This window comes from Carassius carassius, chromosome 39 (genome assembly GCF_963082965.1).
Source record: "Carassius carassius chromosome 39, fCarCar2.1, whole genome shotgun sequence".
In the NCBI taxonomy this organism is placed as follows: Eukaryota; Metazoa; Chordata; class Actinopteri; order Cypriniformes; family Cyprinidae; genus Carassius; species Carassius carassius.
Window position 1 is genome coordinate 9,091,153 of NC_081793.1, and position 14,246 is coordinate 9,105,398.

General features: G+C 37.0%; 1 protein-coding gene across 2 annotated transcripts in view; it reads right to left on the reverse strand.

Annotated features, from left to right (window-relative positions):
• Positions 1-14,246, reverse strand: part of adam11 (ADAM metallopeptidase domain 11) — a 38,104-nt gene extending 23,858 nt beyond the window's left edge. For both annotated transcript variants that reach the window (XM_059530644.1, XM_059530643.1), the window contains exons 1-6: positions 13,882-14,246; positions 13,418-13,587; positions 5,828-5,904; positions 5,677-5,743; positions 4,534-4,616; positions 1,923-1,986 (exon numbers count right to left, since the gene is read on the reverse strand). In XM_059530644.1, coding sequence (XP_059386627.1) covers positions 1,923-1,986; positions 4,534-4,616; positions 5,677-5,743; positions 5,828-5,904; positions 13,418-13,587; positions 13,882-13,942 — 522 coding nt within the window. In that variant the 5' untranslated portion in view covers positions 13,943-14,246. The remainder of the gene's footprint in view (positions 1-1,922; positions 1,987-4,533; positions 4,617-5,676; positions 5,744-5,827; positions 5,905-13,417; positions 13,588-13,881) is intronic.

The following is a 14,246-nucleotide window of genomic DNA, read 5'->3' on the forward strand; positions in this document are numbered from 1 at the left end:
GCTGAAAATTCATGATGTAAGGCAAGCTATTCGTACAACTATTTTAGTAACAAATTGTATGAATATTGTATTTTTAATTTGTAATCATAAATCTCATTTCTGGCTGAATTGTATTCTGTTGTTGGGTAAAATTTCCTTGCAGCTGAGACGCTCACTGATGTACTGGGCTCCGCCATGTAAGGCTATTACACAACTATCCATTATTAATCTCCCATCTACCCAGACAGAGAGAGACACTTTACATGTGGCTTGAATACTTTATGAAAATGACCCATTTAAGACAAGTGAAAGAGGAGTGGAGAGAGTAAAGAAGAGACAGATAACAAATACTAATAAACGGAAAAAAAATCTGAAAAAAGTGAGGTGACATACAGCCAAGTATGGTGACCCATACTCAGAATTTGTACTCTGCATTTAACCCATCCAAAGTGCACACACACAGCAGTGAACACACACACACTGCGAACACACACCCGGAGCAGTGGGCAGCCATTTGACACTGAAATCAATGGAAGGTTAAGTAATTACCAAATCATCTGAACACCTTTGGCATGCTATTGTCAATGCACCATGAGTTGTGTCACAGTAATTCTAAGTTAATTTAATTAACGCAAATAGAAGACATTAAAATCCAAACAAGTTAGCATTTTAACACTTCCAGTCCCATCGTCATATAGTAAATGGGGGTTTTCAATAGGCTTTTGGTTAAATACCTGAAATAAGGTCTGTGGTTAACGCAAGCTCAAAATATATTCATGTTTTAATCAATGACATAAAATACTGTATTTTAAAATACATACTACCCCCTTGTGATTTTTTAACTATCCTAACTAAGATTTTCTTAAAAAAAATTTAGTTTTATTTGTTTTGTTTTTTAATTAAAGACTGAAAAAAGTTGTCAGGAGCTTAATGATGGTAATGCTGAAATCAAGCAACCGTGGTGTAGTTTGTTTATAGCCTGCACTTAGTTTTTTATTTCTGTTGGCTGTATAATGCTTCAAAATGTGTAAATGTTTGTAACGATTATCAAGATGAACAAAACTTGGAAGTTAGAGTTTATTTTCTGCAATAATTTTCTGTTAAAATCCAATTGGGGTTTTTCTGAGGGAACCAGGGTGATGTTAACTTTTAGTTTGGCCTAAAAAAAAAATACATCACTGCAGTGCTCTCTATCTTCAAAAAGTAGCCCTGCCATCAAAACATCCATTCAAACAGCATCACAACTCAAAGCCCAAAATGAAAATTGAACGAGGGTGTTAAAACCAAAATACAAGTGTTAAATTTCTGCTCATAAAACCCTTCGCCAGCCGTGCCTTTTAGGCTTCCACAAGTGCATCACTGCAGAGGAGAGAGATGAATGGAATGATGTTCTCTGGTAATTAACCGCAATCCACAGATGCTATTGACAGAGTTTAATCCATATTTAACCCAGAATAGTCTTGTTAGTCATGATGAAATATGTTCTTTGTACTTTTAATGTCTAAAAGATATTCTACAACTTAATAACTTGTCTTGAAAATAATGTCAGATCATATTTATTGTTCTAAAAATAGGCATTCTTCTTTTTAGATCAAATTTCCTCTGTATATTGAAGTGAAATATGATTCTTGACAGATTTGGATATCAAAATGCCATGTATAAGCTGCATGCTCGGTCTGATTTTTTCTCGCTTGACATCCCTCCTTCTGCTCTTCACCTCAATCCCACATACAGACGTCTGCTGATTCACCTGTCAGTCAACCACAGTAATGCACTATTCTGTGCATTTGGCTAATATTCAGTGCTTCGCTCTCTCTTCTGGCTCTCATCGAGCGGGATTGTATATCTACTCATGATCTTTTCCAGACTGCAACAGGCTGATAGAGTGCCAATTCCCCTCAAGAGAAAGTTGAGAGAGTTGAATATTTCAGCTATATACTGACCCGATCACTGCTGTTGTGCAAGGGCTCAATGCCGTATGAAAAGTTGCCATCTGAGAACATCCCTCTGTGGACACACCAACATCGCAAATGTGAGACACTCCAATGACAACAAATCTAATTCAGTTTAAAAATGCAGACTTGATAGGGATTTATTAGGTAACACATTACAATAAGGTTGCACGTATTAACATTACTTAACTATTAATTAGCATGAACTAGCAAAGAAAAAGGATTCTAAAGCATTTATTAATCTCAGTTCATTTTAAGTTTTTAGCATTTCAACATCATTTATTATTAATATCAAACGTTGTATCTGTTAATACTAATTAAAATATCTGAGCTAGCTAACTAACATGAACCAACACTGAAAATGAACATAGATGAATACATACTGAAACAAATGTATTGCTTGTAACACTTTATAATAAGTATACACTTATAAATCTCCATAAGAGTAATGGTTTTTACACTGTACAACTACACATAAACCTATCCACCACAGAAAACTAGAGAGAGAGAGATTTTTTTTTTTTTGTGAGGGGTAGGTTTAGGAGTAGGGTTAGGTTAAGAGGATAGAATATACAGTTTGTACAGTATAAAAACCATTACACCTATGAAGAGTCCCTGTAAACCACATTTGAAAATTCATACACTACATGATGGAGTACATAGTGCATAGTAGGGTAAGACATGGTAAGATGCCGTCTGAGGTAAGATGACTCCAACTCTAGTCTTTTTTTCTTGACCATAGACAGTACAAGAATCACAAAACTTTTTATGAAAGCCTATGCTATTATTAATTTTCTAATCACCTAAATAATCATCATCTAAATAAATACATTTGTAAGACTTTTTCAGTAAAAATTTGTTAATTTATCTAATTTTGCATCTCTGGAAAATAGTGATCTATGATATTGCATAATGTTCAAAGCATTTATAATTCATTATTTTTATTGAAAATTATAGTTTTTATTTTGAATTGGCAGAATTGGCAGGGAAGTGGTATGTTGTTACTATAGTGTCATTATTTTAAAATGTAACAGTAAATCAATTATTAAACTAAATTGCCATAACAATTATACATAGAATAGTTGATTTATTATTTTACATTAAAGACACTTGAATATATATAAATATTAAATGGGTCATATGATGCGATTTAAATTTTTCCTCTCTTTTGAGGGTTACAATCTCTTGGTTTATAAAGAAGATCTGTGAAGTTGCAAAGACTAAAGTCTCAAATCCAAAGAGATATTCTTTATCAAAGTTAAGAGTCAACCACTCCCTCCTAAAACGGCTCATTCTGACACGCACCCACATGTCTACGTCACGATGTGAGATGATTTGCATAACGCTGCCCAAATGTTCACGCAAAGAAAGAAGGCATAACTTTTAATGTCCCTGTTGCTGCCGCCATGTTGTGCAGTTGCTGTGTGTTTTGTTGTGAAAGCGAAACTACTTGTTTGGGGTTACTCACAGCCTGTAAGTAAGCTTTTCATATTTAAATAATTTGCTAATGATGATTCAAATGCAAGTTTAAAGCAGTGTAGAGTAGGCTTGTTGTTTCTCTGATCACAAATGCAGACATGTTTTTTTATGTTTATGAAGAGCGATACGCAACACGACGAGTAAAAAGACAGTATAAGTCATTATAATCAGTAATAATTATGTCTCCACTGGATGCAACAAATGCCTCTTTTGTAATGGGTTTTATTGGTTTTGTAGTGATGTCCGGATTATGAACGTACCGTTCTATTTAACCGGATCTTCTTAGTGAACTAGTCGAAGCAGTTCACCAGATCGAACTGAATCGTTTAAAACGGTTCGTGTCTCCAGTATGCACTAATCCACAAATTACTTTATTAGTTATTCAGTTTATAAACGTGCCTGACACTGCCTCTGACACGAAATAAACCAATATCCCGAGTTATTCAGTTACTCCTAACAGTACATTGATTTGAACTGATGATGGGATGTGCACGAGCCAAGCAGCTGGACTGAGTCTTGTCCTGCCGGGAGACGGCGTGTGGTTAGGGGGGTAACATTTCCGTCACACACTTGAGGCATTTGGCCAATTACAACGCACTGGATAGCTGGCCAATCAGAACACACCTCGCTTATTTAGAACAATGAGCTTTGAAAAAAACAATTAAGTGTTTCAGAAAGGCGGGGCATAGACGAGAAACATTAATGTACAGTATGTGGAAAATAATGTGTTTTTTAACCTAAAACCGCATAAACACATTGCATTACACCAAATACATAAAATAATATTCTTTTTAGCAACATCCTATGATGCCTTTAATAAAAATTCTATAAAAGTTATTTATACATTCTGTAAAAGTGGGGGCTTCTTTTAATAATTTTATATGTTGTGCTATGACAATCCATTAAGTAAAGGTCTAAATTTTTTACAGTTCAAAAGTAAATGCACATTATTCTTAAAGGGGGCATCTTTCACCATCTTACCCTACAAGTGCATAGACTATAAGCTTACAAAAATATCTAAACAGACATTTTGGTAATGATGTCACCAAACTGCTGAAAACAATAGATAACTGAGTGTGTTTGTTCTTTGCATTGGTGAAGCAGATAAAGGGTTACTACTTACTGTAGGCCATGACAGGTGGAGAGAGCTGCCCATGACCTCTGAACTCCTCTTACGTGACCGTGATAGTAGCAGTGCTCTCCTCCCTGAAATCTCACACACATCAAACAATCACACACTGCATTGAAGTATAACGATTACACAGTGAACAGCCCTCAAATATGACAGTAACCACGGCAACTTCCCTCATTCAAATTCACCAGATCACTTTACCAATGTCCATCAAACGCTTTTAGCATGTCTTTCTTCCTATCTGGTGTGAAACGAATCCCCCCTCAAATCTGATATTTTGGCCTCTGTTTTATAGTGAGAATGTTGCATCTGATCACTTAATAACAGCTACATCTTCTCAGCAAAACAGGATTTGATGAATCCTTCATCATGTCAGCGGCACAAACAAATTTAAGAGCCATGGGGTCTGTAAGCAGACCAAACACTTGAACACGTGGGAGACGTTCATGTCAGTGGTGTGATTGGCGTATCTGAGGTTTTTCTTTTTAAATGTTGCTTGGATTCATTTTACCAGTCTGGCTGTAGTTTTCTGCACTGCAGTCCTGGTTTCTGTGTCTCTGCTGCAGTGTAGTTGCTTAATGACTTCAGCTTCTCTACTCAATGCTTCATTCTTCCGTGAGTGTGAGTGAGTGTGTGTGTGTGTGTGTGTGTGTGTGTGTGTTCCTCTCTCTCTCTCTGACTCAGTTGGACAAAAGTGGACTAGATCTGTCTATAAGCAGTTGTCATAGCAACAACGTTGTGATTGGTCAAACGCGGCTGACACTGAAAAGGAGGGGCGGATGCTTTCCCATGCTCCTTTGCCTCACTGCATTAAAGTGGAGCGCTAAAAAAAAGGGAGTGGGTATATTCCCAGACCCACATATGATACCTCAGAACTTTAAATTAAGACCGAAAATGAACTATGGAGTTTGTTATTTACATGTCTTATTATATTATTTGAAACTTATTATGATATGTATCCCTAACAAAAACTGATAAAGCCATATTACCATAGAATTATGGTACATAATCCTGGTTATATTACTACAGTTAAGATATTATTTGTAACAGGGTTGTTGGGTCATTATGACATTAATCTCTAACAATATCAATATAACGGGATGCAAAATGAAAAAGGGATATTATTTTCCTTACCAGACTTTGAAAAGGTCGCCCATCTTCATCGAAGTGCCGTTCAACATAGCTAGATGACAAGAGATCACTGCAGACACACACATACATATTGTTTTACAAGAAAAAACTATTTTTTTCATATTTTTTTTTGTAAGTTGAATTTTGAACATACTGATTGAGCTCCAGGTCTAGAACAAATGGGATTCCAAATGCCGTCACCAGGAACGAGATCTGAGCCAAATGAATGGGCTGAGAGAAAGAAGAACAGATACAGGCAGGTTGGTTACATTATGAAAAAGAGCCTTTCCTTATCACCATGGATTGAGTGGCATCTGAGCAACAGGACATCACCCTCCACCCATCACATCTTCATGGGCAGAACAAGATTTGCCAGATCTTTCTGTGTGCTGTTACCTCACCCTTCCACCAAGGCATTTGCAAGTTCCCAGACATTTCTGGGGGAACACGTGGTTTGCCACAACAAGGACAATCAGCATGTCCTTCTTCCAGTCTCCCTGTAGCACCATCTTAGGCATCTCACATTACAGACATTGAAGTTTATTGCTTGGCCACATATGCAGTCCTCATGCCTCCCTGCAGCAGGACTATGGCATGTTAGGGCTGGGCGATATATCTAGATGAATCGCCTTTGATAATGAACGCAATATTGCGTAGCTTGTCAGTGATCTACGGCTCTGTCTATTAAATGCCGCTCCATTTGAAAGCAGGTGATGGCGATTTAGCGCTAATCGCGGAATCGGATTTACTGACTTGCGCATGGTTATATCGTTAGATATATCGCCCAGCCCAATGGCATGTACACACAGGTGAACAGGGACCTTGGGCATCTTTATTCTGGTGTTTTTCAAAGTCAGTAGAAAGGTCTCTCAACTGCCTTAAGTTACTGTAACCCTGACTTTAATAACCTACTGTAAACTGTTGCCTTAAGGACTGTTCCACAGGTGCATATGCAGTAATTGTTTATGGTTAATTGAAAAAGCATAAACGACAAACTTTTAGAATACTTTCTCTGTAAGATCTGAAGCCCGTTTAGATTTTACTAAATTACTTTAAAATACATAATCCTGAAAAAGGGACATTTTTTTTTTAAATTTAGTTTATATGACAGGGTTTCTAGGTCTGGAAAACAAAACTAGCCCAATTGCAAATCAAAATAAGCCCCAAACCAGCCCAATGACCCTATGCCATTCCCATATCTACAATACATATTTTACCGCCACTGTTACGCGTTGTACACAATTTCACTTTGAAAATGACTTTATAGTAGTAATAATAAACTCGGCCTGTTTTTATAAAGGAGCTTACAAAAACGCTCTCTACCAGTGCCAACTCATCATCTAGCACGGTTTAATGCTGATCGAATCAATGAAACAATGTTATCATTGACAGAATAAAAAAATAAGGGTAAATACTTCAATATCATTTCAGTTGAATACAATTTATGCAATGTGTCAAACCTTTAACTCACAACAGTGTACCATGAAATTTACTGACAAGCATTTATGGTAAACTAAAATATACTTTAATGCAATTTAAATTTAAACTTGCCATACATAAATTATATTTGTAATGTAATGTGTTAAACAGTCATAAAAGTGTACTCTAAGTAAACTTAATTGGGCTTTTATTTCATGAATATTACATTATCTGTAAGTAAATATTTTTAAAAAACATACTTTTAAGATTTTAAGTACATTACAAGTGCATATTCAGTACAAATAAGCATTCTTTTTGCTGGGAATGTGTTAAACTAAAAAACATTGCTTGTATTTCTTGTGTATAGGTTCCTTTGGATAAAAGCATCTGCTAAATCAATAAATGTAAATGTAAAAATGTAAATGTTAACTCGTTGGGAATCAAGTGGAGTTTGTATGTAAAATGTTAAAATCACTCACTGCTAAGGATTTATTTCAGTTTGGATGCTGCTTTAGTGGGAGTTCAGTGATTTACAGTGAGTTCCCAATTTCTAGTGGCAGAGATCATTCTACTGGTGGCAGATGCAGACACCGATACAAGTGGATACCACATCAAAACAAGAGCACCTACTAGAAACCAACAGTGGCTTTAAACCAACAAATATTTGTCTTTTTAATGCCTTTCCTTTTCTGCCTTTGCAGCTTCTCGGTTTTAAACCGACATCATCAAACCAGCCCCTCCAAGCACTTGGCGTAGACAACACACTTCACCATCCAAATCAAAGTCACACCTAAATGTTTTTCTCACTGAGCTGACTTTTTTTTGGCCTTTATGAGAAAGGACATTGGAGATTTTGACAGGAAAGTGGAGGGAGAGAGAGTAAGGGGAGAGGAACAGGTGACAGTACAGATTCAGACAGAAGTCGTCGGGTCCACATAGGGTTGTCCTGTGCTCTACACCAGTGTCAGGTGAGGCAGCTAAAGGTTATGAGCATATAAAATGGCCTTTGACAGACAGGTGGTATATATTGCATCCCTGGTTACAGGAGACGAACGGTGTGGGTGTGAAATGCGATCACCTTGCAATACTTGCAGTCGAAGGCACGGAAACAAATACCTGCCTCAATGCAAGAAGCGGGCAGTGCATCCACACTCATCTATTGCACTAAATAAATCATTCAAAAACTACAGTCGGTGATCAAATACAGACAGGGATGGGTAGAGTGTGAAACAATACTTTATGTTAAAGCAAATAAATGCTCAGGACCCCATTGTGACCCCAGTTTTGCGATAACAACCGGATGACTGTACATTATCCTGAATATTACAGCTATAAATATTTGAAGTTAAAATATTTTATGAATATATATAAAAATAAAAAAAATTGCTTCTCTTTATTCCCAGCAGTTCCCTTTGATCATTTTTAGTTTTTGCAATGGCTGGGCACCAAAATTTTACAAAAGATTAATTTGTCAAGACCACTGAACCCCACTCCCCTTGCATAGTAAAGGTGCGGTCACATTTACTGTTGTTCAGTGAATTTTCACAGGTGAAATCCAATAGGAATCCACACATAGTGATTTCACTTGAGGGCAAAAGATTTGCTTCACACATCCTTACATTATTGACGACAGACAACAGACCTTTTTGCCCATGAGAGTTCACCAAATTTTGCTAATGTGACTGAACTTTAAAGGACCCACAAATGCAATCAAAGATAAAGATGAGTTTGTTTCTTCATCAGAACAGATTTGGAGAAATTTAGTATTACATCAAATTCTTACCAGTGGATCAAATGGAGAGTCCAAACATCAGATAAAAACATCACACAATAATCCTTGAGTAGTCGTCAAGTCTCCAGTCAAACAATTATTGTCTTGTGAAGTGAAAAGCTGTGTGTTTGCAAGAAACAGATCCATCATTAAGGCATTTTAACTTTAAACAGTCTCTTCTGGCCAAAATAGTCCATGATCGATAAAGAACGCTTCCTCCAGTGAAAAAGTCTGTCTCCATTGTCCTCTCAAATCAAAATTCACTGACATATTTGTTTGGGACTGTTTTCACTTGTAAACAGTGCTTGATCTGTGCATGTTTCTCTCCTGATTCAGACAATATGACTTTTTCACTGGATAAAAACAAAATTATGGATAAAAAGACTTGCACTTTAGCCAGAATCAACAGTTTGAAAATGTCCTAAAAGTCTTAATGGTGAATGTATTACAAACATGCAGCTTTTCACTTCACAAGGTTATTGTGATATGTTTACCAGCTGTTTGAACTCTCATTCTGATGGCACCCATTCACTGCAGAGGATTCAAGTGATGGAATGCTAAATTTGTGTTTGAAGAAACACAATCTTGGATAGCCTGAGAATGAGTACTTTCTCATTTTTAGGTGAATGCATGCATGAATTACATGCATGATACTAATAGTAACCAATAATATCAGCAAAATCAGCAATATCTGCATCAAAAACAGCAATAATCGATAAAAGTAAAAATCAATGTTTGATGTATCCAATTAATCAATGTTGTTATGATTTCCTTGATTTTCATATCACATTCTCCAAAAATATGTATGTTATGCATCTTTTAGAAATGTTTGAAAGTTATATCTTCTTCACTGGTGGTTTTGTTAGATATTGGACACCTTCCATCTACTGCCAGAGTAATAATGATTCTCAGAATTAGTCATCAATGGTACTAGACGTTCTTTTTCCAGAAACTATGTTTTGTAATATGTAAAACATGATATTTGAAAGTGCTTAGCTATATTTATTCTGAAGGTGTGAAATCCACATCTAGCCACATTTCTAATTTTAACCTCAACATTTGACTGGTCACGATGACCTAACTTGATCTGACCTATAGGCACAACAACAAATGACATAAGGGATGAGTGACAAAATGGAAAATTTATTTGACCCTTACTTATTGGATATGAACAGCAGTTTGGGAGGATGTCAGTTTCCTGCATATATGTATTCCTCGTGCCCACTCTTCTTCTCTACTCTTTATTTATCCCCTATATCTTACTTCTTATTTTATTTAATACATTTTTAATTCCTTCTTCTAAAATTTATCTCTGACATATTCATTTACTTTGGATTTCACTGGTTCATGACGGCCAGTCCAAAACCAGAATATTTCAGTTAACTAAACAATATGAGCAAAGCAATATGTGCACTCCTGATGCAAAGACTCTTTTAAAAGGTAAGTAGCAAAATTATGCTGTCATCGAAGATAAATAATTTAGATCAAATCACAAGGAGCAATCAAGCCACTGTTACAGTCAAAAATCTCACTGGCCACTTTAGGTACACCTCGCTAATACCGGGTTGGACCCCCTTTTGCCTTCAGAACTGCCTTAATTCTACATTGCATAGACTCAACAAGCTGTTGGAAAACTTCCTCAGATATTTTGGTCCATATTGATATGATAGCATCATGCAGTTCCTGCAGATTTGTCGGCTGCACATCCATGATGTGAATCTCCCGTTCCTTCCCATCCCAAATCTGCTCTATTGGATTGAGATCTGGTGACTGTGGAGGCCATTTGAGTAAAGTGAACTCTTTGTCATGTTCAAGAAACCAGTCTGAGATGATTTGAGCTTTGTGACATGGTGCATTATCCTGCTGGAAGTAGCCATCAGAAGATGGGTACACTGTAGACTTAAAGGGATGGACATGGTCAGCAACAATACTCAGGTAGGCTGTGGTGCTCAGTTAGTAGTAAGGTGCCCAAAGTGTGCCAAGAAAATATCCCCCACACCATTACACCACCAGCCTGTTCTTAGCTGACAGGAGCGGAAACAGGTGGTGGTTTTCTGCTGCTGTAGCCCATCTGCTTTAGGGTTCAACATGTTGTGCATTCAGAGATGGTATTCTGCATACCTTGGTTGTAACGAGTAGTTATTTGAGTTACTGTTCCTTTTCTATCATCTCTTTCCAGTCTGCACATTCTCCTCTGACCTCTGACATCAACAAGCCATTTTTGTCCACACAACTGCCACTCACTGGATATTTTCTCTTAACCTCTAGTTGCTCCAGAGGCGTGCGACCTCTGACATAAATAGCAATTGTAAGTCGCTTTGGATAAAAGCGTCAGCTAAATGAGTAATATAATGTAATGTAATTCAGGTATTCCTCTCTTTTTACTATAAACAGTTTTAAAACAATTAAATCAAGTTTCTTCTTTCCTTTGAAGGTTTTTTTTTTTTGTATGGATGAAGTGTGATTGTATAGTGAATTGCTGTATGTTGTCATGCTCTCTTGATTGCTCAAGACAAATGTATCCTAAAAAAGACAATAAAGGATAAAACTAAACATTGTTATTCTTATTTCTGAGGCATCTGTTTTATGATTGTTGTAAACTCCTTTTACGTAAAGCACTTTGATTTACCACTGTATATAAATGTGCTATATAATTAAACTTGCTTTACCTAGAGCTGAAAAAACCTGGAGCGATTACTGAACTCTTCAAACAATCATTGGTAAGTGGGTTTATTGAAGATTCAACTATGGCCCCAGCATTCAGTGTCATGTCATATTTTGGTGGTTACCCTTTTGGTACTGTATCATAAGGTAATGTACTCCTGCCTTCTTCTGGAACTATTTTTGTTGATGGATAAAAAAAATGCAGAGATACTTAAATAGAAGGTTTTTGATATTAACTTATATTAATAGAATATCTGTACAAATTCAATATTGCACGTTGGAATCATTTTATAAAATATATACTATTGAAATTTTAATTGTAATGATGTCAATATTAGTTAATTATTCAGTTATATTAAGGGGTTTAAAATCAAAAATTCAAATTATATCATAATTTACTCACTCTGTCATTCTAAACCAAAAAGTCTCTAGTTCATCTTCCAAACAAAAATGAAGATAGTTTTAATTAAATTAAAACTTAATTTTAATTTACCTCAATCGAAATTCAATGTAACCAAACTGCTGATGATTCAAAAAGTCCAAAAAAATTGGTTTAATCCAAGTCTTCAATCATTTTATATGATGATTTCATTTAGGCTTTTATTCACATATATAACACTGATCTGTATGCACAAGCATATAGCATATCAAATCTGGCAAATGGAAGCTCAAACATAAGGACCATTAAAGTTTGTCTTCACGTGTTAAACAAGTATGGTTGTGGTTCCTTCAGAAGACCACTCAGTTCATATGATGTTAACAATGTTTTATGATTTTTACACTGAGAGAATTATGTCCCTCTATTAAAAGTCAGAGTTCAAGATTCAAGATGAAGTAAACCATGAAAGAATTGTAATTTTTGTGTGAACTAAACCTTTACAGATCTATACAAATGCTGAGAGAGCCCCATTTACTTTTCCCCCAACTGTTAATATTCCACCCTCCTCTACAGCAAGAAGCCAATATTACATTAAAGTATATATTTACAAGTAGAACCTTTAATGTGCACTTTACCACTCTGAAAAGGGCTCAGTGCCAATTCTCTCTCAGCTCTAGTCAACAGTCTTCATGACACATTGGGTTTGGAAGAAAATTGCTAAGAATGTTATAAATCAAGGCTGAAAGCACATGTTCATGATATGGGGAGTCAAATGCAATGATTTAGGAATCAATTAAAAAAATAAAAATAAAAGTACATTATTAATCTGATTATCAGAGGGAGATGTGTATATGGCAATTACAGCAATGGGTTATACCATTTTATTTATTTAGTGCATAAATTAGATGCCATAGTATATAGAAGATTGTGAGATTTTTGTGCATGTGGAACCTTGGAATGGATGATGCAGGCCCAGATGGAGAGCTGAGTAAAGAGCTGAGAATATTACACTGTTATTGGCAGCCAGACACATCAAAATAACCAAAATATTTCATTAACACACAATAAAAGCCACAAAAGTTATCAAATTGAGTTTTTAAATCATGGTCTCTTAAAAAAATAATAAAACACGAAAGAGTATTCACAACCCACTGAACATTCTTATTTTTATATGTTTCAAAGTGAGAAAGAATATGTGTAGATCACATGACAATGCAGCAAGATAAATGTACATGTATATTAAAACCTCAAGACGCTTTTCAAATGCAGTAATACTCCATGGACTCGCCAGGTAGTTGGAAGGGAGGGGATGGAAAATAACAGAGCTTGGTGACATCAGCCAGAGAGTAAAGTTATTTCAGAGAGGGAGCAAGTTATTATATTATGATGGAAGTTTAGGAAGAAAAGAGATGCTTGTTTTTCCAAATACATCGTTCATTATAAGACCAGAAACATGTGAATTAAGAAAGTAAAAGGGGTCAATTTCATGCCATCACTGTAGAGTCACTCACATGCGCTCCATCAGCATCATTCTTTACTAGAGTACCCAAGTGCCCGTGCGGCAGCTCCTCCTCCGCGTCAGTCCGCTGCAGCAGTCGCTGAGGCTGCGTGAGCTCTTCTGCATACGCGCTCTGTTCGCGTCCCCGTTCCGCTCCGTCCCGCTTGATGCTGCTGCCCCAGGCTTTCAATATAGGACACATGCATAAAAACTGTAAGACAATCGTCAAAGCCATGATTCTATGTTTTAATAATTCCTATGCGTTTACAGCCACTTCACTCTATCTAGCCTGCGGCATCACTGCGTATTCTGGTGCGACGCTACAAAAATTGACAGCCATGCCCGTGACAGAAAACGGGCAATCCGTAAAATGAAGAAATCGTTGCACCTGTTACGCATATTATGCATAAATAGCTACACCGATGGAGCTTGTGCTAATATCACGGACCCGCTCCCAACGCGGCGCTCGTCGCTCACCTGTCACGGCGAGTCGCGCGGTGACCGCAGCCCACAGGAGGAGGCAGCGCGTCGCCAACATGATCACATACTCCTGCAGCTTCAACCGGAGCGAAAGGATGCGAAACGCGACATTTACCGCCTCATCCCGTTCCTCGGAGATGTTGAAGTCACGAGGAAGACGTTAAGGGCATCCGTGGAAAACAAGCAGACGCTGATGGGATAGAGTTCAGAAAGTATCCGCTTGCGCGAGGCGCCGTGATGTCCGCTTATATCGCTCGTGTGTTGTCAGAAACTGCGGGTGGAATTCATGTTGGGATTGAAAAGCTCCTTCTGCGGGACTCCCACCCGCACCTCCTCCCACTCTCCTCTCCTCCCCTTCACTT